The sequence below is a fragment of the Drosophila takahashii genome, chromosome 3R (genome assembly GCF_030179915.1).
Source record: "Drosophila takahashii strain IR98-3 E-12201 chromosome 3R, DtakHiC1v2, whole genome shotgun sequence".
Classification (NCBI taxonomy): domain Eukaryota; kingdom Metazoa; phylum Arthropoda; class Insecta; order Diptera; family Drosophilidae; genus Drosophila; species Drosophila takahashii.
The window spans coordinates 20,972,082-20,997,597 of NC_091681.1; the positions used below are offsets into that span (position 1 = coordinate 20,972,082).

The 25,516-nt window shown below is 41.1% G+C and overlaps 1 protein-coding gene across 7 annotated transcripts; it reads right to left on the reverse strand.

Moving 5' to 3' along the window:
• Positions 1-1,627: 1,627 nt before the first annotated feature.
• On the reverse strand, positions 1,628-25,308 carry ATP8B (ATPase phospholipid transporting 8B). Of its 7 annotated transcripts, none has more exons than XM_044394027.2 (20): positions 24,986-25,308; positions 16,588-16,912; positions 9,972-10,030; positions 9,680-9,892; positions 9,073-9,609; positions 8,790-9,011; positions 8,490-8,738; positions 7,496-8,185; positions 6,647-6,937; positions 6,406-6,579; positions 6,069-6,345; positions 5,860-6,012; positions 5,634-5,778; positions 4,647-4,793; positions 4,426-4,577; positions 4,145-4,368; positions 3,748-4,077; positions 3,440-3,688; positions 3,265-3,381; positions 1,628-3,200 (listed from the first exon to the last, which is right to left on the reverse strand). In XM_044394027.2, exons 2-20 carry the CDS (start codon positions 16,619-16,621, stop codon positions 2,859-2,861), a joined length of 4,605 nt encoding a protein of 1,534 aa, XP_044249962.1. In that variant the 5' UTR covers positions 16,622-16,912; positions 24,986-25,308; the 3' UTR covers positions 1,628-2,858. The 7 variants fall into 7 exon arrangements, with proteins under 7 accessions (XP_044249962.1, XP_044249961.1, XP_044249963.1 ...); XM_044394026.2 differs by having other exon boundaries at positions 5,592-5,778; XM_044394028.2 differs by having other exon boundaries at positions 5,592-5,778; positions 7,751-8,185; positions 24,986-25,307.
• Between the last annotated feature and the right edge of the window lie 208 nt (positions 25,309-25,516).

Genomic DNA, 25,516 nt, shown 5'->3' on the forward strand with positions numbered 1-25,516 from the left:
TGCGGCCAAGTGGTGAGCAGTTAACACAACACACATGTACTCCATCCACTTCGTCCCACTTCAAGCCCCCCGGCACTCGTCTGGCATAGCATTTCGCTCTGGGTCTGTGGGCCAAATTGAGTATTAAGTATTTTGGAATTTTTTGTAAAATGAAATAAAAACGCAGCTCTGAAAAGAGAATGCCGCAGCAGGAAGTGGCCACACACACACCCACATATTTATAGACAGGCGGAAGCGGAAGCACTCACATTACTCAACATACCAGAAGTAGCCAGAGCCAACTTTCAGACTGATGACTACTCCACACCAACCACCTTCCCAAGCACCAGACATTTTGATGTAATGTGTATAATGTTGGTAACGTATATTTAGCAGGTAAGGACTTTAAAGTGCTTGAAAATATAATTATAAATATATAAAATTATTTTTTGATTTAAGACAAAAAAATATAAAGATAATTAAGCAACCATTTATAAAACCTGGGATATTAATAAGTGGTTTTCTGAAAATTCAACTATGTTAAATCGGATATTGAATAAAGCATAGTAAAAATCTTAACTTACCAAGATAATCTCTGTTGACCAGTGTAATAACCCATCAAATAACTTTTATGTTTTTGTGTTTTTTCTATTTATTTGTGTACCCTTTGCTTTGAATACCTACTACTGATTCACATCAATTTAGTTTTATGGCCATATCTTTCGTATTCTAGTTGGCCCAAGGGGCCCATTTTCGCTGATCCCTTTTGGCATTTCCAGTTATTTATCTGCATGTAAAGATTTTGAACAACTTTCAGAATGATTTTCCTTACCTTAATAAAATTGCCTATTTTATGATGATTTTTTTAAGAACTTAGTATTGAGTATAATTCAGTCAATTAAATTGTTTGACCCTAAAACCAGACAGAGGCCAGTTTTGGTCGAAGGAATTGCGTCATTGCGGCAGCTTTCGGCCATTTCTCTTTCAATCTTCACTTTTCCTTGGCTTGTGGCGCATTTGGGCCGCATTCATTCCTCACTTTAAGTCTCGACATTTTGACTCGCAAATTAAAATAAATGGCATCACATTTTTTTCTTTCAGATTTCAGCTACTGTGCTCCATCTCTTTTATCTGTGTCTCTCCCTCCAAAGTGGATATTTAAACGACATTAAGTTGACTTAATTTCAACGCCTTAAATTTACCCAGCATCTTCAAGTTTTTTTGTTCGATGGAGCAAAAAGAAAATGTGAAAAAAATGTGCGGGCAAGTGTAACCAACAAAAGGGCAAGCAATTTGATTGTAACAGATTTAATTACAAAGTTCCGACCAAGTCGTGTGTTAAATTTGACCAAAAAGTTCATAAAAATGCATAATCTTAATGTCCGGCTAATGAGGCGTAAGCGAGTCACGGGTTTGGGTTGGCGTGCTTTCAACTTTTCTTTTAACAAATTAAATGTAATTTGTTACGCAAATTGAGCACAATCTGACAAAGAGGAGATACACAAAAGCGATGATGTGAAGAATGGTGGATTAAATAAAGGTCAATTATTACAGAAGATGAAAAAGAGAAGAAGCGGTTGAATTTTGTTTACAATATATACCTGGTATAGTAAAATAAAAATGCAAGTCTTTTTAAAAATATTTCGCTTTTATTTTATCATTTAAAATGTACTTAATGCAAACATTAGTTTCCTTGGCTAAAATTGTAGATAAAAATAAAATGTTTTCTCTTTTATTTCTGTTGGTTTACTAATTTTCTTTTACTTTCCATCTTGTGTAGCAACAATTTGCACATTAAAGTTATATTTTCTTTTATTAATTTGCAATAGTTTGGTTTCTTGTCATGCAAAAATAAGTACCAAAAACATTTTGCAATATATATTAAAGATTACTTTTCATTTCTTATATCAAAAGCCAAGTTTAAGTACCTGCTCGCTAATAATAAATCACTTTAGACCTTTCTTACCGTTCAAACCCACAGCCCACTTATTCGAGTGCCCATCTCTAACAACCGAAAAAAATGGGAGTCCTAACTAGAAAACCCGATACTGCTAAAAGGACTTAACGCTAGGGACTCTCTAAGGCATATGCAGGCTTTATTTCTACACCTCTAATTAGGAACACAGACGTGTGGACTTTCTATATGTTGTTGTGTCTTTGTTGGGGGAGTATAAAGAATATAGCAATAGACCTTGAGACGAGATTTCGTTCAGCTAAAGGTAGATAAGCTACTCTGAACGGTGGTTAACACCGCAGTTATATTGGCTAAGCACACAGCACATCATTAAGCAATTAAGTACACTTTCAGCTTCCCAAAGACAGATTTAGATCTAAGGTAACCTACACTACATCTTAGAATCCAAGCACTCGTTCAATCATTCAGGGGGGCTCACTCTCTTAAATGCAGTCAACGATGATATAAATACGCGAAAGAAGAGATTTTTGTGCTTTCATGAGGTCATCAGAGGAGTAAACATATAATATTGCTGGATTGTCACAGGAAAGGATAGGACTCGCTTTTGATTGTGGTAGGTAAAGTTAGTGAATCGATTCACTCAATTCTGATTGATGGGGATGAAGCTAGCTAAACAATAATGGGTTCTTAATGTCTTTGGATGATGGTTCACTGGTTTCTGGTAAGAGTACTTTTAACACAATTACTGACAGAAATTAAACCTATAAATAAAGTAAGTACTCTTCTAAAGAGCAGATAAACAAAGGTTATACATTCATCATAATACTTGTTCCTTTTTTTGACTCACATTCACACAGATAAATTCTACTACTCTATTCTGATCTGACTAAAACTTAAACTTATCCTTATGGTGTTTGGTGTTTGTTACGTAACCCGCTACCGATCCAGCACCTGCGTCTAAAGCTTAGAGATTAATCGTATCCAGGTCCTGGCAGGGAGCCCGAGGACTCATGTCATCGGTGCCTCCGCTGCCCCTGCCATCTTGGCCCCCAGTTCCGCGTCCATCGGCAGTTATATCCGCCATCGACGAGTGGTTCTGGTTCTGATTCTGTCGCAGATTTGTGTTGTTATTGACCATGTGTTGGCCGGACACGTTGTTGGTTGTCTTCGAGACAGGCCCATCGGCCGAGTTGAGATTGTTGTGTAGCACCTGTGTTTTTTTGGTGCCCAAGCCCAGAGGGAAGGCAAAGTCCTGTGGCAATTTGTGCATAATCTTGCCGGAGGTGATCAGGCGGCCAAAGCCCTCCTGGTAATTTGAAGAAAAATCATGAGTTAACTAAGTTCTAGGAGGAGGGGAAAAAAAGCCTCACCTGATGTGCAAAAGCATATCCAGATCGTACTGAGCGACGTCCGCGACGCGATGAAGCCGTTCGCCTGACATCACTTGAGGCTCGCGAATGAATCTTCTTCAAGGACCTTTGACGTATCTGCAGTTAGGAAATAAATTTTATTAATAATATACTCGATTGATTAAACTATGATTACCTTATCCGAAAGACTGGGATGCAAATCCAGAAGATAGAACTTGTAGGCCAGGACAGGTGCCACCAGGGCCATCACTGTGATCAACATGGTGACCCAAAAGGTCAGGTCCTTCATGGCCTGGGTCAAAGAGCCCACATAGGGCCCTCCAATGACATAGTTGTAGAAATAGTCAAGCACAAAGTACCACACTAAACTACCCCAAATGGTCACATGATTGACAACAGTCCAGTAAGAGGTGTACAAAGATATCTATAGGGAAAATCAAAAATAATAATAATATAATAATATATAATAACTACTTGACTCACCTGTGCTGTGTTATCCACAATGAGTATGGTGGCCACAACGGCGCCCAGGGTCATGTGATCGCTCACAATAAATCCGTTCTCCGAGACGCCGTCCTTGTAGACGCCGTAGGGAATCAGGAACAGGACCAGCGAGGTGAAGGCGCCGTGCAACACACTGTAGATGAACTCCCGAATGTTGAACAGCTCGCTCTTGAGACCCGGCGTGTAGAGACGTGGGAACTCCAGGCTGTTCTTGTCCGAGACATCCTGCTCGAAGACGCCCAACGCCAGGACGGGCAGGGAGGTGTAGAACAGATTATACACCGATATGAACATGGGGTCAAACACCGTCTAAAATTGAGATTGGGATAAGTAGAGTTTTGGCCCTAGCAAAAACACCTGTAGTAGTCAAACCCACCTGAGCGCTGAAGCCGCAAAAGAGCGAATACCAGCAATGGCACAGGGTAAATGCAAAGTTCTTGTAGAAAAAGTAACGTAGAAATTTGCACATGCGGTAGTAGGACCAGCGACCATGGACCAGCAGCAATCGCTCCAGGTAACGAAACTGGGCAATGGAATAGTCACTGGACAGGACAGCCTGAAGGCCCTCCTGGCCGGAAATACCCACGCCTATGTGGGCGGCTATCGAAAAAATATTTCTAGAAATAAAACTTAACTGGCTTTTCACAGCAAACTCACCCTTGATCATGGACACATCGTTGGCGCCATCGCCAATGGCCAGGGTGACGGCGTTTTTGGCACGCTTAATTAGCTCGACGACCAGCGCCTTCTGAAGCGGCGTCACACGGCAGCAGATGACCGCCTTGCACTGCGAGGCGATGTCCAGGAATCTGCAGGAAACACCGAAATTACTCCCTTATTGATTGCCACTCGATAATTAAAGGCATGCCACCACCCACTTGTTTTCCATTTCCGGCGAAAGGCAGTGCACTAGCGAGTGCCCATTGACCACCAGGGCAAAGCCGGTGCTCTCATCCACCACAATTGAGGCTGTGCCCCCATCCTCGCTCCTCTTCTCATCGCCGAACAAGTCGTTGCACTCAGCACTGTTGGGAAATACAATATTCCGGATTAATACTCCCGTACGTCACATGATCTTCGACAATCAAAATGGAAATGTTATCAAGCAGAGTTTAGTGTAGAGAGTGGTAGACGGCTAAATGAGTTATATGTACAGAGATTTAGACAAGCAACTACTTTGAATGAGATAACGACGAGGAAAAGCTATTACGTTGATGAACTGGACAGTGACTGTTTGTCTTTGTGGTTCTGAAATTTGTTTTTCTTTTAGATTAAGTCTTCAGTTTCATTTTTGTATAATACAAGGCATGAGGAACAGACAGAACTCAAACAGATGCTGGGTGTTTTTAATTCATACAAAAATATTTGGTTTCAACAATAAATAAATATAGTTTACTTGACGGGCGGAACAAGCACCAATAGAGGGTTACATCCTTTGGTGGGTAGTACTAAAATGTTCACTTGTTTTCTCAACATTATTTAACACGAAAAAATAAATAGTAAATGCCTAACCGAAATGTTCTTTTGCTATAAAAGTCAAACTGTCCTAAAAGGTATTAAGTATCTAAGGTAAGAATAAATAAATTAAATTGAAATAATAAGATAGAGGAAAATTATAAGAGTATACATTATAGAGCATTTTAGGTACAACGAAAAATATTTAGGAAAGTTTAAGACATTTAGCTAACACAGATGGTAATGCTAGAAAGATATTCTAGCGCTTCTACGGAGGTTAAGTTTCATTTTAGCTAGAAAATCGTTTGGAAGTTCATTTAATTTTAAGAGCTAAACTATTGAGATTATTTTTAAGGATTGCCCTCTACCTGTCCGGTCCGCCCTTATTATCCTTAATTTTGTCATCCCACCTAAAGGTAACCACCGAAATGGCAGGCGGTGGAGGCGGCGTGGGCGGGAGGTTCGACTCCTGCATGAAGGCCGAAGTTTGGGTCATGGTAACACTCAGCGGATCCATGTTACTGTCGCTGTTTAGCCGGTCAAAAGCATCAAAGCCTGAAAAAAAGGAATAGCAAAAAAGATAAATTGAATGATTATGTTTCATCCTTATTATTCTTAAACTAGTTAGTCACTTACCGCCTGGTCGAAATCGATTGTATATTTTTATGGACTCTTTGAACTGCCTCAGCTGCTTCTCCACCTCCTCCACAGAGTTTCCGTCAACTATAAAGACATCCGCCAGCTCATCGGTGAGCAGTTGACAGGAGTAGCCGATGTTAATGGCCGTTTCTGATAACTCAAATATTAAAAAACCATATTTAAAATATATTTCCCCTTAAACTCACCCTGCTTGTCGCCAGTTAGAACCCAGATCTTGATGCCTGCATTCTGCAAATTAGCAATAGACTTGGGCACACCGTCCTGCAATTTGTCCTCGATGGCCGTGACCCCAACCAGTTGCATTTCGCTCTCGATCTCTTCGTAGATTTCGTTGAGCTTCTGCTCCCGTGAGTCCATCGAAAGGGCAGCCTCCTGCTGTCGACTCCGCCAGTCGTTGTAGTACTGCTCGGTCAAACGACGCTCAGCCAGGGCCAAGGTACGCAGGCCCTCGCCGGCAAATTTCTATAAAAAAATATATTTAACCCATTTTGAACATTTAAAGCCTTCAAGGCAACAACGCACATTAAGGTGGTCCTGGGTGCGCGCCTTAAGATCTTCCTGTCCGCCATGCAGACGATCGTATATCACATTGTCCGCTCCCTTGCAGTAGAGCACCATGGAGTCACCGCGTCGGAGGATCACAGACATCCGCTTGCGGACGTTGTTAAAGTCTAGGATATTCAGGAGCTCGTATTCCTACAAGAGTTGGGGAAAAAACACATTATTTCTAATTTAAATTAGATGAAATTAGGGAATCATTTACCTCCAATTGACCCATCACCTCGATGGTAATACTATTCGGTGTTCGTGTGCGAAAGACAAAGCCGAAATTGCGGGCGGCCGCCACGAGAGCAGCCTCATCGGGACTCTGGGCCTGGTACTCCAGCTTCCCGTCCACCGTTTCGGCCATGACCGTGTGGCAGAGGGCCAGCAGGCGGAAAAACACATGGGAGTGCTCCTCATCCGAGCGAACGGCATCGAGCAACGTGCGATCGTACCACCGGAAATCTCTCTCGTGATGCGGATTGGCCGAAAAGTCGACGCTTTGAAGGGCCTGCGAAAGGAACAGGGTTTAAATAGTTAGCTTATAGTTGCAGTACAGAATCAGGGAGTTTATCTGTAGGTTACTGTACGTTAAGCTCGGCTGTATACGATATTAAGCAAAGCCAACAAAATTAGTCCCAAAAGTATATAATGTTAAGTTAGTTGTTGTAGCGATTCGGAAGCAATTCTTTGAGTTCCTAAATGTTTATAGTTAAGAAACCAAAATATTGTGTAATTAAAGGGATGTTTAAGGTCATAACAAAATAAGAATATTACCAGATTGAGCACACATATGTTAAGGTTATTGAAAAGGTTTTTGTAATTCTCTACAATTTTTAATAACAACGTTAAGCAAAAGAGTTATAGATTTAAAAATAATACAAAACAAGAACAATTTCTTTGATAGAGTCTTCAATGGCTACAAACCAATTCAAAGGAAGTAATGTTGTATTTTTTGGGCAATAGCAGCAAGCGTACACACTGGATACAAACACATATAGCAATAAAACACAGCTCGACACTAATCGGTAAATTTGGGTGTGAATAGAAGGACATGCGGCATGCATACGTGCACTCTGTGAGGCGACGAACTCCAATTGGTGGCGAATGCTTTGTGGCGGTGCTTAGTGGTGCTCGAATAATCGCTTGGGTGCAGAGTGGATGTGGATTTGGATTTGGAGTCCTCTTCAGGACTGCCAGGACCGCCCAGCGTGACTGTTGAGGGGGATTTCTTAAACCGGATCTTGACTAATCGCTTGCGATGGTGCTGTGGATGGTGCATGTTGTGTGCTTCTGTCTGTTCGGGGTCATGCAAAATCTTTACTTTGTCGCAACTGCTTGTGCGGGACAATTGTCGCTGCATATATCCACTCCGCTTGAAGCCGCCGCCGCTGCTCCTGCGCTCCTCATGGCCGCCGATGGGTGGAGTCAAACCGCCACCGGCTGTCCTGGGTGACAAACCACCCGGCGATTCATTGTCCAGACTTCTACCGGGCGCCGAGTATCGCACATGCTTGAGTCCTGGCCTCCGTTCGCCGGCGTCCAGCGGCGGAGCCGAGTGCTCGAGATCCGATCTCGAGGCTATGGCCTCCCCGGAGGAGGTGACCACCAGGGAGCTCTTCTTGGCGTGCACCTCGGCCGTGTGCACTAGGATGATGGGGGGTGGTGGTGGTGCGGCTGCCGCGGGTGGTGCTGCCGCAGCTACACCTGCGGAACTGGGGCGGTTGTTGGTGTTGCTATTTTGGAAAATTGTTTGCTGCTATAACGAGTAATGTGAGTTGTTGTTTTTTCTTTTTTCTCTATCTATTTTTTTTCTTTGCCAGACGCACAATTAAACAAAGGGACACACACAGTGAGGTCATTAGAGAGGGTAAGATCAAAGTTTAAGTTTGACTAGAACACCCAGCCTCGGCTGAGACTGGAGTTTACTTTCTTTCAGGGCAGACAGTGCAAGAAACGGACACCGACACACACAAGACAACAATCCCTCAACCAAAAGTTAGAGGTTAAATCGGCTTATTGGATCCAAAACCGAAACCAAAAGCAAAGAAACCCCCACTCACCTCCGTAATCTCGATGAGCTCGCCGGTGCGCAGGTCAATCACATCGCCGTAGCTGCGACCATTGATGCTGCACTTGTTGAACGTCATGATGTTCTGGGTGAGGGTGCCCGTCTTGTCCGAGAAGATGTACTGGATCTGGCCCAGCTCCTCGTTGAGCGTGGTGGTGCGGGCTTTGGCATAGGTATTGGTGGTCGCGTAGTACATCTCCTCATCCCAGTTGATGAGGAACGACTGTACGAAGCGTATTACCTGCGAATATATATTTAATATAAATCCAGAAAAATATCATAGCGTACTTACCTCTACTGAAACGTAGAGAGAGATTGGCACAACAGTGTTTAAGACTATGGCATACGAGAAGAAGACCAGCAGCCCGATGACGGTGGCCCCCGTGGGTATGTAATCCTTGGGTATGATGTGTTCCCAGGGCAGATACAGCTGGAAATGCTGGCCAATGAAGCCCTCCCAGATGGCACAGCCGATCGCAAACAGGGCACATATGGACACCAGAAAGAGAACAATCTAAATACACGTTATTGGAATTACATAAGTATTATTATTTATAAGAAATAGAAAAACCCACCCCAATGATAATAAAGTTGAGCAGGCGATCCACGCCAGTGCTCTTGAACTGCGTCTTTCCGGAATTCTGCATCAACTTGGTGTCCACTCCGGCGAAGACGACCACCCCGTAGCACCACTGGGTGTTCCGGAGAACACAGCCTCTCAGCAGGATCTTCTCGTTGTCCAGGGCGAATCGCTGACCACGCCAGATCAGGGTGCCATCGAACTTGTTCAGCAGGTTGTTGGGCCTCTCGCAGATGATCTCGCCGTTGAAGTTCCACAGCGAGTCATGACGATCGCCCAGCTCGATGGTCTCCGTGAGGCACTGCTTCGCCTTGAGATTCGTCTCCCCGTCCAGCTCGGCCGTCTCGATGAAACACAGACCATTTGGCTCGGACGTGGACAGCAGCAGGGTGTCGGCGGCCACGAACTGATTGTTGTCCAGCCGGATCACGTCGCCCACCTGCACCTCCGACCACTTGGCCTCCACCAACTTGCCATTGCGCAGAGTCTTCGACTTGCGATTGTTCACCTGCGAGTCGGACAGATGGCGTTGCTGAAAGACGGAATAATATTTAGAAAAGATTAATGGAATTTTAAGCCTAGGATAAATTCGCAAAACTTACTATATCATCGTAGGCATCCTTCACCGCTGTCAGCGTGAGTACTCCTATTAGGGGAATGGCTGTGGTCACGGGGGTGAGCGAGGAGATGGCCGGTATCAGCTGGAGGACCAACAGACACAGGAAATAAAAGTTGGCCAGCCGCTGGAATTGCTCCAGCAGATTAAAAGGCAGGAACGTGAATAGCGAATACTTGGAGGTCTTGATGTAGTTGTTCTGAAAATTAGAGATTATATAGATTTTTAAGAGTTTGGTCTTAGAGTATTTGAGAATTTTGTTATGATGGTATGCTTACGTGATATTTAAACTGGGCATTAAACTCTTTGTCGTTGGCGCGGATTCTGCGTTCGTTTTCTGGAAAAACAAAAATATAATGTTGGTCAATATTCTTAAATTCTTTTTATTATTTTAAATTAATCTTAAAATATTTCTAGAAATTATTTTTATTTCCCTGCTCCTTTCTTCATTACCCGAAAAGTAGTACGAGCTACGGCGTCTTCTTATCTGGGACAGACGTCTCAGACTCGGTAACGACTTTGTTTCGGAGGCCACCGAAGGATCCCTCTGCTTGTACAGCTCCTGGTCATCAGACCGATGGGTTGATGGATTTGCTCCTCCGGGTGCCAGGCTATAGAAACTGTCACCCATCATCAGGGGTGTGGCAATGGTTTGCGTAGAGCTGCCAATATTCATGCCTTCCGGTTGGGCGAGACACGCCCTCCGGCTGCTCTCCATATCGGAGTTCCTTCCGCCCTGCTCCTCAATTTCCTCATCATCATCATCGCATTGCAGTCGTTTCCTTCGATTTTTTGAGCTTCTGGCAAACTGAAACCAGCGAGTTCTCCGACTGGTTGCCTCTGCACTTTCGGTTCCGGATCCATCAACATTTTCAGGTCCCGTTGTTGGGGTTCGTTTACTGTCCTCCTGGAGCTCCGCTTCCATGGGTTGGGCGCCCAGAACTGAAAGTTCCAGGGTGTCGGGACGCCTTCGCAACCGCCGGGCGGCCTCGCTGCATCTCTTGCCCCCGATCATGACCAGCTTAGGCTATGGGAGGAACAATCTCGATTTGGGGCCTCCTCATTACTCTTCATTCTTCTGCGAGGGAAAGCGAAAGTTTAACGTGTTGCCAACTCCCGGGAGATTAAAATGCAATTGGAAACCCATCGGCACCGAACAAACTTCCCTGGGGGGCTGGCTCAATGAAACTGTACCATCCATCATTTTGATAGACTGCCCTCCTCCCCTCGCTGAAAAGCCCCAGACAGCTGGAAACGATTCTCATCAGACTGCGAGTGCTGGCACGCATATGTCTGGGCAATAAATAAATAAACAAATTTTTGCTTTGATTTTTGGATACCCAGGGGAATTGTTTTTAAAGGCAGGTATACTAGATACTTGTTAAGATTTTTAAATTGTAATGGGAAAGTGTAACAAAATGTATTCATTGAGAGATTTTAAATTCAGTGCCTTACGAAAGATCTTATTTAAATCAAACTTATTTTGTGTGTGAATCTAGTTACATAATTTAGCTTGAATACAATATACCTTTTTACCCTATAATTAAAGTGTATAGATATAATGTTGATATCTATAACACATTTCAATGATTTAAGTGTTTAATTGCCGACTTCCAAAAGGCAATGTAGGTTGTTCTAAACTGGTTGATTGGCCCAGCAGGCCATTTGAATTCCCCACAAGGCAAATCATTATACAATAGTTTTGGTGCAGCTGAATTATAAATTCTTCTAACAATTATTTATTGTGTGAGATGCAAATTTGATAGCGAACCAACCCGATTTTAGGAAAGCCGATAATTGATTTAGAATTGTATTTTCGATTGATTTTAATTAAACTGTTTATTTTTGGAGCATTGTATTCGTTAGTGCATTGTTCGGTGTATGGAAAATTCGAATTAGGGAAATTGTTTGGTAAATCAGTGTAAATCCGTTTAAATCCGTGTTCGTCTGTCCGAACACAGGAATCTCGGAATCTCTTTCGCTGCATAAACAGGTGTTGTTTATTTTTTAAATGTACACATCGTATTTCATTATATGGAAATGTTTCTCAATAATTTGGTTAAATAAAGGCGTTCAATCTTGAAGAATTTTATTTAATAGGGCATTTAACAGATAATTTTCTTTTAGAAGCTCACTACAAAAAGCGGGCACTGTATTTACTGAAGTATCAATGCCAAACGTTTTCACCTTGCTTCGTAGAAATTTGCTCGGAATTTTCATGTGAGTACATCTGGGTGCATTATGGTTGAGCACTGGACTACAAATACCTATTTTATGTTTACTTTTTCGCTTTATGCCCGATTGAGTAAATCTGCAGTAAGCAGGGCACTATGACGTCACTAAGCTGCCACTGTGTGTGAACATTCCGCATTCAACAAGTGTCCGTCATTGGGGCCACAGAAAAACAACAATGAAAAGGAAGCTGCAGCAAAGTCAAATCCTCTCTTTTTCCTCTCTTTCTTTTCATAAATGTGGGTGAGGGGCGGGTGTCAATGTCAAAAGTGTTGTCAAGGCCACGGCGAATGCAGGCATAACGGTAACGGGAGACGGAAATTGAATCTGAGACGAAAAGTTGAGCCGAAAGTATTTTGTCTCTTTGGGAAGGATAATAAAGGGAATCGGCGAAAGTTTAACCCCACATCCGCTCGATTTCGATTCACTCTGCTCCGCAAACAAGCGGTTTTTTTGTGCTTCAAGGACTTGTGCAGTCACAGCTGATTGGCGTTCTCTCTTTTCTTTCCTTTTCATGCCTCTCCCAAATTGACTCTCCTGCTACACAGAAAAAAATTATGTATTTGTTGAATTGAGAATAATGGTGTTTTTCAAGAGGAAAATAATCTCAGTGAATACATTTCAATTGCTATACATTTACAATTAAAAGTTTAGCGAGTCTTTATTTTATTAGATTTTAAAAAGTGTTATTATTATCCTATAATTTTAAAATAAATCAATATAAAATTTTTTCAACTTATTTCATTAATTTCAATTTGTAATTTGAATATTCATAGCAATATTTTTTTCTCTGTAACGTTACAGCAACAAAGCCGGCTAAGCTCTGTCGCGCTCTTTGTCTTCCCCTCCGCCCCGCTCACTCTCTCTTTCTCCTTTACGATATCCTGCTGCGAACATGAGTCATGCATGTGAATGTAAATATGCTCCTTGCTCTCAATTTGTATCGCTTTCTTGAGTTGTTCTTGCTGTCCGCTTTGCCTTCGCTCGCATGCGTCACCTTTGGTGGGGCGGTGAGGTGGCGAAGGGGCGGGGTGGTGGAAACAAATTAACTACAAGAAAAGGCCAAAAGAATCGATGAAGGCTCAATAATTATGCTGAGAGCGAAGAAAACACAACAGAACGGGGGAAAAAAAAGGGAACATGTTTTCGGTGCCAGATGCCAAATGCATCATCATCTGCCTCTCATCTGCCCCCCTCCCCTCGTTCTCTCCTCCTCCCACCCAGCTTCGTACATTTTTAGCACATTTCTTGCACTTTTTTTGCACCGCTTGCACTTGCTTTTCTCGTTTTTCCCTTGGATTTTCACTTTTTCTTCGTTTTACTTGGAGCTTTTCGCGGAAACACTTTAGTACACTCGGCGAAACTGCAACTCTCGAGTTCCTCGCGGAGCAGGGATTTTCTAATTGGCCCAAGGCGACGCGAAATGCGAGGCAGTCCGCAGCGCGATAAACAAAAACGGCTAACGCCAAAGCCAAATGGCCAACTGCCGCGCAAACTGCGGCCAAAATGGGCGACGGCGACTGCGACGCCGGCAGCGACGTGGGCTGAGCGAAATGCGAGCAAAATGATGACAACAAAACGCCGACTGCGCTGCCAAGGCAACCGATTCACACACACCTTCAAAAGCGAAACGGTTCGAAGCGGTAGCAAACGGTTAAGAGTGGCTTGGCTCAAAAGAGAGCTACGAAAAGCTTGGAAATCCAAAGTTTACCAAGCCAACTATTTGAGTTGGCTAAGGTGATCTACGGTTCAAAGGGTCAAAGCACAAGACTTGATTCATTCCACTTACAATTGTGGTTTTAAAACGATTTGAAATTATTCGACCGCAGAAATTGTTAAAAAGCTTTTGTAATCTTGTTTGAGCTAACATGTTCAATGATCTAGAGGTTAAACTTAAATATAGAAAAATAAAAAAAAATACAACTGGCTGATGGGTCGTATGAGTAATCTTTATAAAACTTTAATTGGCCCTTAAATAATTTTATTTTGACTACACTACGTGCTAGGATCATTTTTCTATGATCGGAACCGAAATCGAAAGGGCATTCCGTAGTTCGTGGTGGCCAAAAGTCGGTCAACAATTTCCCAAGTTTGTCAAGCATAAAAATGAGCAAATTTCGTAAGTCACCCCAAGAAGAAAACAACGGAACAAATTCGAGAGAGAGCGACAGTGGCGGCAAACAAATTGGAGGCTCTCTCTTTCACTCTCGCACACGTGAGTAATGCAATCAAGAGAAAGCGTGCCCTCTCTCTCTCTCGCACTCTCTTTCATTCAAATGGGCAGCAATGTCAATGTCAGACCTAAAAAAATGTATTATTGGCGCTTGAAGAAGTGCCGCATATGGGTTAATGAATGATTGCCGGGGGCGGAGAATGGTAATCATACCCCATACACATTGCATTACTTTTTTTTTTGCATTCAGAACAAGGCTAACTTAATCAGCGAAGCAACGAGCGCCAAAACGAATTCCCATTCAATAAAGAAACTTAAAATGATAGATTGCAGAAATTTATTTTCCGTTTTTGTAGGCACATACCGAATTACATTCCCGGAATTTCTTTGGAGATTTCAACAGGTGTGCATATGGTAATTAACGAAATAGCTCCATCATTATACTACTTATTACTACCCAATTAATTGCACACAAAGAAATAAAAAGTTCCTTTAAAATAAAATCATACTGTATTACTAAAGGTTTGTAAAACTAAAAGAAGTTCAAAGTTTGCAAAGCTTCTTTGATTCCAAGTATCTTAAAGAAACTTGTCTTAAATGGGGATTACAATTTTCAATATTTCTAATTTTAAATTAATGTTGACAAGTTTTTATTTTATTTACATGGTAAAGATTATTACCCTATTGTCAGTTGTACAAAAGTAGTGACGAAAGGACCTTCAACATTAAAAAACATGATAATACACCCGACTAAATGCACTTTATAGAAAATGCCTGTAAAAACTAAGAACTAACGGAACTACACTTCAAACAATCGTAACCCTCCTAATCGTTTTCGTAGAATAGTAAACAGGTACTTTTATTTTTACCTAATTGTGCTTACCAGTGTATAATATTGTGTGTACTGGCCTACAAGTCAACAAGTACCCACCCTTATTTTCGGAATAAGTAATAATTCGCATTCATTCATTTCATTCATTGAGCGGCCAAAACAAGGGGCCCTAATAAATCGAAGTGCCGCTTTGACCAAGCTCAAGGCACTCACGCACACTCCCCCGCACTCACACACTCGCACACTATTCATTGGTTAACGGTACCTTTGTGGAATAGTGTCATGGCCAAAATCGAGCAATGCGCGGCTTTTTGTTAGAGTTTCTCGGCGACTCTCCCAGCAATTGGTTTAGTAACGCCAAAGAACTGGGTCACTATCTGCCCGAAATCAGTAACAACTGTTCAACTTTTTGCCACCCCAGTAGCGAGATTTCCCCATCTGAAAAGCCAAAGGCTTTGAGCAAAATCAATTTGTAATGGAAATCGTATTTATGTTGGTTATTGATTTGATAGGTGTGCTGTATTATCTTCTAATGTATTAATGGTTATTTAATTGTTAGTCTGTTCTTTAATCTACATTTATTTTAACAGTACGTGTATAGTGACCAAAAGTGAGAAAAATTTCACTATTTTGGGATCATTTTCAATACTTAGGTTAAAAATCTTATTAGAGAAAAGGAAGCTACTTTCTTCTTTAATAGTTATGCCTCAGATTATACGCAAATTCAAATTCGCAACGACTCCTTGCAATCTAAAAATCATAATTAGACCAATTTATGTTTCGTTTAATCATGTCCCTTGAAATTGATTTGGCTTTTAATCTCCCCAATTTCATAACTAATTGCCCATTTGATTGTCACTCGGCTCCAAAGTCTATGTCAACTTGAAGCCAATTGTCGGATTTGATTCAAAACAAGAGAGAACGCTATAGTCGGGTGCCCCGACTATCAGATACCCGTTACTCAGCTAAAGGGAGTGCGAAGGAGATGGAGAAAAACTTTGATCCGCCGTAACTTTTTAACGAATGGTCCGATTTAAAAAATTTCTTCTACATTTCGATAGGTATTGATAAACACAATAACACTGCATTTTTACTTTTCCAAAATATTGAAATTTTTAAAATCGTATATTAGCGATTGTGGGCGTTAGAGGGGGCGTGGCACCGTTTTGAAACAAACTTGCGCTGCGTAGGAACTCCTAGAATCTGCATGCAAAATGTCAATCTTCTAGCTTTTATAGTTTCCGAGATCTCAGCGTTCATACAGACAGACAGACAGACAGACAGACAGACAGACAGACAGACAGACAGACAGACAGACGGACAGACAGACGGACAGACGGACATGGCTAGATCGACTCGGCTAGTGACCCTGATCAAGAATATATATACTTTATGGGGTCGGAAACGCTTCCTTCTACCTGTTACATACTTTTGCACGAATCTAATATACCCTTTTACTCTACGAGTAACGGGTATAATTAAATGTGAAACGTTTAACAATACAAAGGTGTTTATTGGCTAAATGCATGCAAACAGAGCATTTAATATTTGATTATTAAATGTAAGGCTATACTCTGATCTTTAGCCTCTTAAAGCAAAGTGACCACTTGATTGCTTGTATTTCAAACTTTCACTTTACCCTCTCTGGTGCACTCACCTTTGGCCAATTGCGGTTGGGTTTTTGTGCCCATTATGAGGGAGTCTCTCGGGGATGTGTGTCCTCAGCAGGTTTCTATCTGATCTGATGGGGCCAGCAGGACTCACGCGGCTGGCGGCATCCGGGGCTGCTCGACTCCGGTTCCGACTGCGGTTCCGGCTCCGACTGAGAATGGAACAGCGACCGGTTAGCGTTGGCCAGCGGCAGTGGCAGTGGCTCGGTCTCGGTTTCGATTTCGATTGTCGTCGTGGCTGAGCGGACTGATTGGACCGAGCGGACGCCAACCTCCTCCATATGGCGGCCTTGTCGAGCCGCCGATGGCTGCCTGGAATAGAGAATGGAGAGGGCACGGATTCAGTAAGCATTCAAATGATTCGTCATCAGGGAAAAGTTTTGCTTTTTCTAGATTTCTCTGTTGAATTTTTAATGGCGACCATAAAGCTTTTTTAAATGCTGTCAGCTGGTGACCCAGAAGGTCGACCCGCTATTAGCTGGCCACCGTGGGGCCAGGATGTGGGAAAGGATTGTCTGCCGCCCAGCTGGATGAAAAGTTTCACCCGAAACAAATGAACTTGGGCTTGGTCTTGGACGGGTGTATTAAAAATTTGATGCGTTCACATGCTAATTGTCACACGAATGAGCTGATTTCGAGGGGTCGGGGGTCTAATGTGTCCATTAGCAGCTGTCCCCGTCGCGTAACCGCTATAAAAAAGCAAATACGCCCCCCGGATGGTATCCTTGGCGGTTATAGGAGCTTGCAAGGACCACATGGCCACATGGCGGATACGTAATAATAACATGCATTAATTGCATGTAGGTGGGGTTTCCCTTAAATGCTGGCGTACTATTTCATAATTCATTCGCGACCGGATGCACGAAAACTAAGGCAAAGTAATGATCGAAAATTAATAAAAGCAATTACAGCACCGAGCAAACAAAACAGAGCCAAAATAAATACAAAGAAACGATTTACCTAATGTGAGTCACTCGGCGAATCGTAAACAAAGCAGAAAATGAAGTACAAAAGCAGATGAAAAACGTTGCGAGTGCACATGAACCCGGCAGAAAACCGAGTCGAGATTGATTCGAATTGTGAATGCCCTTTTGATATTTATTTTTAATAAATTTTGAAATTGCTTCGCACTTTTCCCCAATACAAATAATAAATCTAGGACTATATTTTAAAAATGAAAAAAATGTTCTAATAGTTTAATATTTAATTACTACGTTTATTCATGAATAATAAACAAACGTTTTGTGTGTCGATCACAAGCTGTTTGCAGTTCTTAGGAAATCCCGTGCAGCAGATCAATAACGTACTTTACTGCAGTAGACAAACTGTATGCTAATTGCGAATAATAAGAGCCCATTCATGAATAATAAACAAACGAGCGATTTGTGTGTCGATCGCAAGCCTCTATAGGTCACTCGATTGGAAGGCTTTGTTGATCGTTTACTTTTCGAATGCCTTCCCCTCGTCATCAAGCTCAAACGTATGTGACTAAGTGTGTAAAACCGAACGAAAGTGTTTATTTGACTTGAAGTATATTGCAGCTGGCCTGAAAGAAGTTGCAATTAGTTTTGTACCGGAAGTTGATATCCAAGCTGGAACCTAAAACCAGCTTTCGTTAATCGAAAATAAATTTCTTCAAGCTTCAAACATTGTGCGATTCTAATCTTCGACCTACTTTTCTTCCTCGCGGAACTGTAATCAAAATATATGTGAGCCCGTAAATGAATCAACGAAAATAGCCCACAGCGCCCAAAAATATTTAACCGACTTTAACCGAGCACTCACAGAAGTCATTAGGGATGAACGATACATGAATTATGCATAATTATATTCATCTACTATATTTTCGATTGTTTTCCATGTTCCCCCTTCCCTAGTTACATATAATAGTTCCATATCTATTTATGGATCATTACTTAAATCCTTGAAAAATTGGATTGGTAACACCCAAAACCGTTTTAAGCTAATGAACCTTGAACTAATAAGGAGCAATACGATTTTTGGTGGTGGTCGAGAAGGAATTTATTTTCAAAAGGCTTTGATTTTAAAACCCATAGATAAGGTATTTAGCTCTTTTAATGATTACAAATGAAAACGAAAAGAGTTAATAATAATGTACTGTTTAATAGTGATGCTGTTCCTTGTTCTTCAAAAATAATATCCCCAAATACACATGTCAGAAACATTTTCGCCATTATAAGACAACGGGGACTAAAATAGACTTAAGAATTTCACAGCTGTCATTTTAACGAGCTCGATAGCTTGTTATCTATACCAAATCCATAAAATCGGAATAATTAATAAGACAACCCAAGCAAGATAAGCTCATTTAATTTAAACGCATCAGATGTGGAAATATAAACAAACACAAACGAAATGTTTTTTGAGCAAAATGCTCTCCATTGCCCCGACGGCAAAAAGCAGATACAAAATCGCCCGAGATACTTGCCCAGTCACTCGAGCGACTGCAAATGAAAGGCAATCAATGCAATTGAATGTTGGAGCATCAATTTCAATTGATTTGGTGCAATTAGAGCACCAGCAGGGAGAACTCAGAAGAAAGGGATCGGCAGAAGGGCAGTGGAAACACCCACGTGCAAATTCAATATAGACTGGGTCAGATTCGTGGGCGGTGAGGTGGGAAATCGGTCGGTCTTTGGTCAGTGGAGCAGTGGCGCTAAGCGCCTCTCGAGTCCCTCCATAAAAGCCGCATAAATTATTTAGACTGCATTCATAGTCTCCAAATGACGCGGCCGCTGAGGAAGCGAGCGGTTTAGAATGGAAATGTGCAACCAAGGTCAATGCTTCCCACATTACCAGCTATTCCCCCCGTGCCAAACTCTCTATAATTTCCTCGAAGAACCTTTACATTTTTTTAACGGTTCCGTGCTAAAAAATATTCCGTGGAAGGGGACGGTGGCTAATTAGAAGTTCGGAATTCTTAAGTTGTGTGGAATTATTAAAAGAGTTAAACGGCTGAATAATAAATGCAACCTAAGTGTAGGAAAACAACTTACTACAAGTAGGAGCAAAATATTTATTTTGGAAAATGCTAAGGTAAACATTGTTTTATTAAATTGTAATGCGGTGTTTAAGCCTTTGGTATTTTGATGGTAGTAGTAATTTTAGTCGTAAGAAAGTATGAAAAAATACTTTACAAAGTAAGAAAAATAAAAAAAATTTAAATAAAATTTTATTTTAGAAACTCTGAATATAATTGAACTATTTCAACGAGTTTTAAAAAGTTCCAACCATTTATTTTCTTTGCAGATCACTGATGGACACCGTATAACCGATAAGTACAAGCTGTCCTTGTTTATTTTTATTACCCTGACAGCTTGAGAAATCCATTAGCTGGTGTCTGGGTGTCGGGGGGACATCTCAAGTTGAACTATAATCCCTCGAAGTACATTCCCTCAAACCTAGATTGACAATCAATAATTTAGCCGTCTTCGTGGTCGAGAAAGGACTCATCGCAGATAATTACCATGCAGTGCCCACTAATCCCGGGACTCGTGGGAGTGCGTGCTTTGTGTGCTGCATTAAAAATGTATTTGCTACTGAAAAACCCGGGCTCGGCGACACGTGGTCGTGGTGGAGGCCTCGGCCAGGTGTGGGAAATCAGCAGGTTCCCGCTTTCCCTCCTTCGAAATCCCCCCCTTGAAATCCTCGCCAGACTTGTTGAACCTGGCGCCGCAACGAGACATTTCATGTGGGAACATCTGTCCGTCGATTTCTCGATTCCATTGTGCGACGGATCCGGCGGTTTGTCTTTGGGCCAAGTTGTCACTTCAATGGGAGCGAGAAACGAGAAACGACAAACGGGGAATTTGGGTTACCCCAGGTGGGCTGTGCGTGTGCCGGCAATTGCGTGATGGGAACACCTCACCCAATCGCTCGTCCAACTCGCACGATTCCCATCGGCAGATAGCGAAATTATGTATCCAATGTGGGCAGGGGCAGGGGAACGCTTAAAGCCAAATTGTCGCTAGGAATGCAAAATGAAATGCGGGCTGGGGTCATAGTTTGGTAGATAGTTAGGCTGGCATATTGGAATGCCTAAAGGGAAAAAAATAATAGACATATTCCTAGTTTGGTGAGCCAAAACGTGGCCCAAATCCAATTGAATTCATGCCAGTTCGTAGAGTTTTTATTGGGATAGATGTAACGAGGTTCAAAGGAACTTGGTTAATTAAAATCCCTTGGAGGGTAAAAAAAATAAAATGTATAAATATTTTTTTAAGCACCATTAGTCACTATTTAAAGTAAGTAAATGTTGTATTACTGTAGGGTAGTACAAATTGATAATGTTTATTTCGGATATATAAAAAAGTAAATTAAACGAACAAAGGTTTTGTATTAATCTTCACGACTTTCGCACTCTATGGATGACACGACTTGCTCTCTTCAATATTCGCAATCGACTGGCTCAAACTTAAAATATTAAGGCGCAATTTCAATTAAGAAGAGGGTGATGGCTATAGGCATTCTTTGATGAAAAGAGACGGTTCTATCTGGCGTTTTGGCTGATAATAAGCTACGAGGCTGTGAATATGAAACTAAATAGGCTGCTTAATACCTTAATATACCCATATCCCACATTACTTAATAAGAAAGTTCCTAGAAAAAGATTGTGGTGATTCACGGAAGATTGGCTTATTTTTGGGCTTAAAAACAAATATTTTTAAATTCCAGCTGCTAGATTTATAAAGAATTTCTGATTAATCTTAAAATTACGAACTCTCTTGTTTTTGAAATCAGCCTTCCAGTTAACTGTGACTATAACTCAAAACAATCCATTAGCGATGACCGACAATGCTGATTATAAACGTGCCAGGAGGAACCCCTACTACATCCACCTACACATAACCGATTTCATGGCGTACCTTGTCCAGCTAATTTGTGGCCATGTTAATGGGCGATATACCCCATTGGGCGTATTGGCACTTCCTTTCCTTTTCTATAGATATATTCTATCTCTTGCTTTCGAGCTTTCCCTTTTTGTCCGCTGGTCTATCACTGTTTGGCCTTTTGGGAGACCCATATGAAATGCAGTTGGAGTTGAGGTAAATCAATTCAGTGCCCAGCGATTCCCTTAGAGTGCTTTGCCCATACCCTGATTTATATATATTTCGTGTACATACAGAGCAATATGGCAACTATAATTTGGAGGGTTTTTTGCGGGTACACATTGTACGGAATTTTATGTATATAAGTTGCATGCTATTTTTTCATGATCCGTTGAAAGCAGCAATTCCTGTGCAGATTTTAACTTTTTTCTTAGTTGGGTACTTTCGCTGATTTTAAAAGCGTAACTTTGCCCGACGTTTTTCTGTGTTTCGATTTTTATTGCACGGTACTGTTTATATTAAAGGGTGTGTTGGTCTTTTATTAGCATATGTGAAATATTTAAATGGTAGTACTTATTATATTTAATCTTCTTAAAAATTATATATCCCCTCTACAAAAAAAAATATTTTCATGTTTTATATTTATTATAGTAGTTATTAAAATACTATTTAAAAAGACAAGTAATGTATTTTAAATTATCAGAAAATCTAGGTTTTGTATTAAAATTTATTGTCAGTTAGCCAAATATTTTGCGCTTCTCCAAGTTGACGGGTAAACTTGGGTCGGTGAAGCCGACTAAACCGATTATTCCGCTCTTATCTGACCGCGAGATTGCTTCACCCCCACTGCTTCTATTTTTTTAACCACTTTCACCTGCCCTTCGTCCTCGTCCTCGTCCTTTGCGTGTTCGCCTATTGCCTTTGACAGTGACCGTCGTCCTGGTCGTCGATGTTGTTGGTGGTCGTGGTCCCCCGTATTGCGGATGGTTGGCGTGTGGCGTGCACTTATAGCTGACTGACCGATTGTCCAATGTCTGCTCCACAGAGGCGCTGTTTGGCGAGGGGTCTACAGTTTTGGCGGGGGTCCGTCGAGGGGCCACAAATAAGTAGGGACCTGCCCCGACTTGACCGTGGCTGTACACATTCCGAGATAGTTGCGGACAGGGCTCCTCGACAGGGCTCTCTTAAAAATTGAGTTGTAGTCCCAAGTGTGTCAATCAAAAGTGCCACAAGTGTCTCCACTGTGTATCGATATCGGGTAAGATAGCAAGTGGCAGAAATATCCTCAAGGTTGCGGGAGACTTACTTGGTTGTTATGTGCACAAATAGTAAATCACTTGAGACAAATATTCTCGAGAAAACACTGACAGCCATGCTAAGTGGGTTTTTATATTTGTTTTCCTTATTTTTTGAAGAAAATAGTTATGTACAGGTATTATTTCTACGTCTTAAATGAGCTCTTGAGTTTTTAGGATGTAGCCTCCACATATAATTTCGATTACTTTTTTAATTAATTCATTAGAAATCCCAGGGGTAAATTAAAAATTGATCGAAAATGAAAGTCGATTTTCTAAATGTGATTAAAGGTAGTTTAAATATGCCATCAATTACTTTGATGTGTGTGTAGTATGTATGGCTGTGACAACCACCAAATTTGCTTATATCAACCATTTATGCAGTGCCCCTATTATCCCTATTATTAGCTTTAATTGTGTATTATGGATTTTCCTTTGGTTTTGTTTTCGATTTTGGTTTCAGTTTGGCTTTTTTGATGCTAAAACCGTTTCTTTTTTTTCCTTTGCCTTCGCAATCAGCGTTTTCATTCTTCTCTGCACTTATCTCAACTGTGGGTAGAAACAATTTGTATCTCTCAATGCCTTATCTTTGTCTCAGATGTTGTGTGGACACTAAATATTTCCATCGCTCGAATGAGTCAGAGAACTTAAGGTGTCTGTCGGAATTGAAGAGCCAAGTATATTTGAAAAACTTTTCAGTTGAAATGGAGTTTTGAATCATGGAATGCGACTCACAAATTTTCAGAGTAAAAGTGTGTAGCCACAAATGTACTAATGTGTTTAAGTTCTACTGAACTAGATGCTTCTTTTATCTTTAATTTATTTTTGCTTCTATTATCTGAACTTTGACAAACACAAACAAATTTTATGGGGTAACCACAGAATTGCCTTGCTCATAATATCTACAGTTTTGCAACAGCCATATTCTTTAGTAATTATTATTAGAAGTCGAGGGTTAACTGCCGGCAAAAAGGTAAGAAAGATGATAAAAACACTATGGAATGAAGTAAAAGTAAGCGGAATGGGAAATGCCTGAAATTAGTTTTTGCCTCGCTTTTGAAGATTTCTTTCAAACGAAACTTTTTTACTCAGGGATGACATCACTTTGGAGCCGCTGCCGCTAAAGATCAAGAAAAGAAAAAATCAAGAAAAATCAAAGACACGTGTCTGCTTCGAGCACAATTTCAATTTATTTTTCTTTAATCCCTTCTTTGTATAACTTCATACGTACACATATACATTTTAGGCCTAACACAAATCTTTCCTAACAAAGTGAAATCAGAAATGTAAGGAAAGTTACAAGGGGAACCCCCGTGATTTTTGAGTATCTCGAAAAGCGCTAGGCAGTTTTAAATGGAGATCTATTTTTAGCTACTACTGCTATTTTTAAGAAATGGAATGGTATTTGCTTACCAAATCATTTTTATTAGACATTTAAATTATCCATATTTTTCAGCATGTTGATCTCACATTGATAAAAATGAAACGGGCAAACTTATTTAGGTCACTCCCTTTATTACCTTATTTGTTCCAGCCCTTCAATGTTTTTAATAACTACCAATGTCAGACGCCTGGCTAAAAGTCAATGACCAAGATCGACAGATAAAGCCAGTCACTATAACCATGACTAGGCAGAAAAGAAAAGACTGACTGACTGACCACCCACAAAGGCCCGAATTTAAAGAGACCGTTATGCACCCCTATACACCTGTCCGAGTGATGAGGTGTCAGCCTGTGTGTTTAACATGGAAACGGAGATTGCAACAGATTACCTCGATCCCCGGCAGCTCAGCCAAGTTGCAAATTTTCTGAGAAAAAAATGTGGCAGATTGAAAGGAGAGGCAGGCGGAGAAGAGGAAAGATTGTGCATATTGCGCCAGCTGTTTATAAGTCACTCAAAATAATTGGAAAAACAAAAATGCAGCATCAGTGCTGACGCTCTCGTTTTTCGTTTTAAAAATGTAGGAAAATCATAAAAATTAGATTTTATTTTTTTTCCAGAAAAATTAGTCCAATTTATTAAATCAAGTGTAATAAAATGATTATTTTTGTATTTTTTACATCCACCAAATTTAATGAGCCCTCCAAACTGGTAATAAACACTATTTACTTAAAACGGAAATTTTTTGCACCTAAGATTTTAATAGTTTTTATTGAGAGTGTTTTTTCTATTTTTTTTTTTTGCGTTTTAGATATTTGAGGCTTGAAAATGCTGGCAGCACTGAGCAGCAAAAACTCACCCGGCAAAAGCCCGTTGAAAGGGGAATTGGGGGTTCCTTAGCTGAGCGGTAAAGCCGAGCTTGAGACTCTAATGCCGGCGTCGACTTCGAAGCTTTTGAATTTGCCGCTGTCGCTTAAAGTTGTTGATGATGTTGTTTTTGCTAATTCTGCAGCTGTTGCATGTGCTTTGTTGTGATTAGTGTTGTACTTCCTTTGTTGCACTTGATATAACTTTGCGAGGCAATTTAGAGATTTTTTAAAAGCCGAAAAACGTGAACGAAACTAAGAACTAAATAGAACTCAGGAATTGGACCCGCTTGTTTTCCAAGAACTGTGATATTTCCGGCCAACAAAATAGGGGTTTTTTTTCACCGACCACACGACCGTGCCGTTTAAAACTTGGATTCCAACTGAAGCGGCGAATTCTCGGCGACGTAGTACCAACTGAGCGTACGAGAGTTATAGAGAGCTATAGAGCTCTATAGCACTACGTAGCTATAGAGAGCTCGTTCTCTTTCGCTCGCTCGAGCTTTACACTCTTCTTACCAACT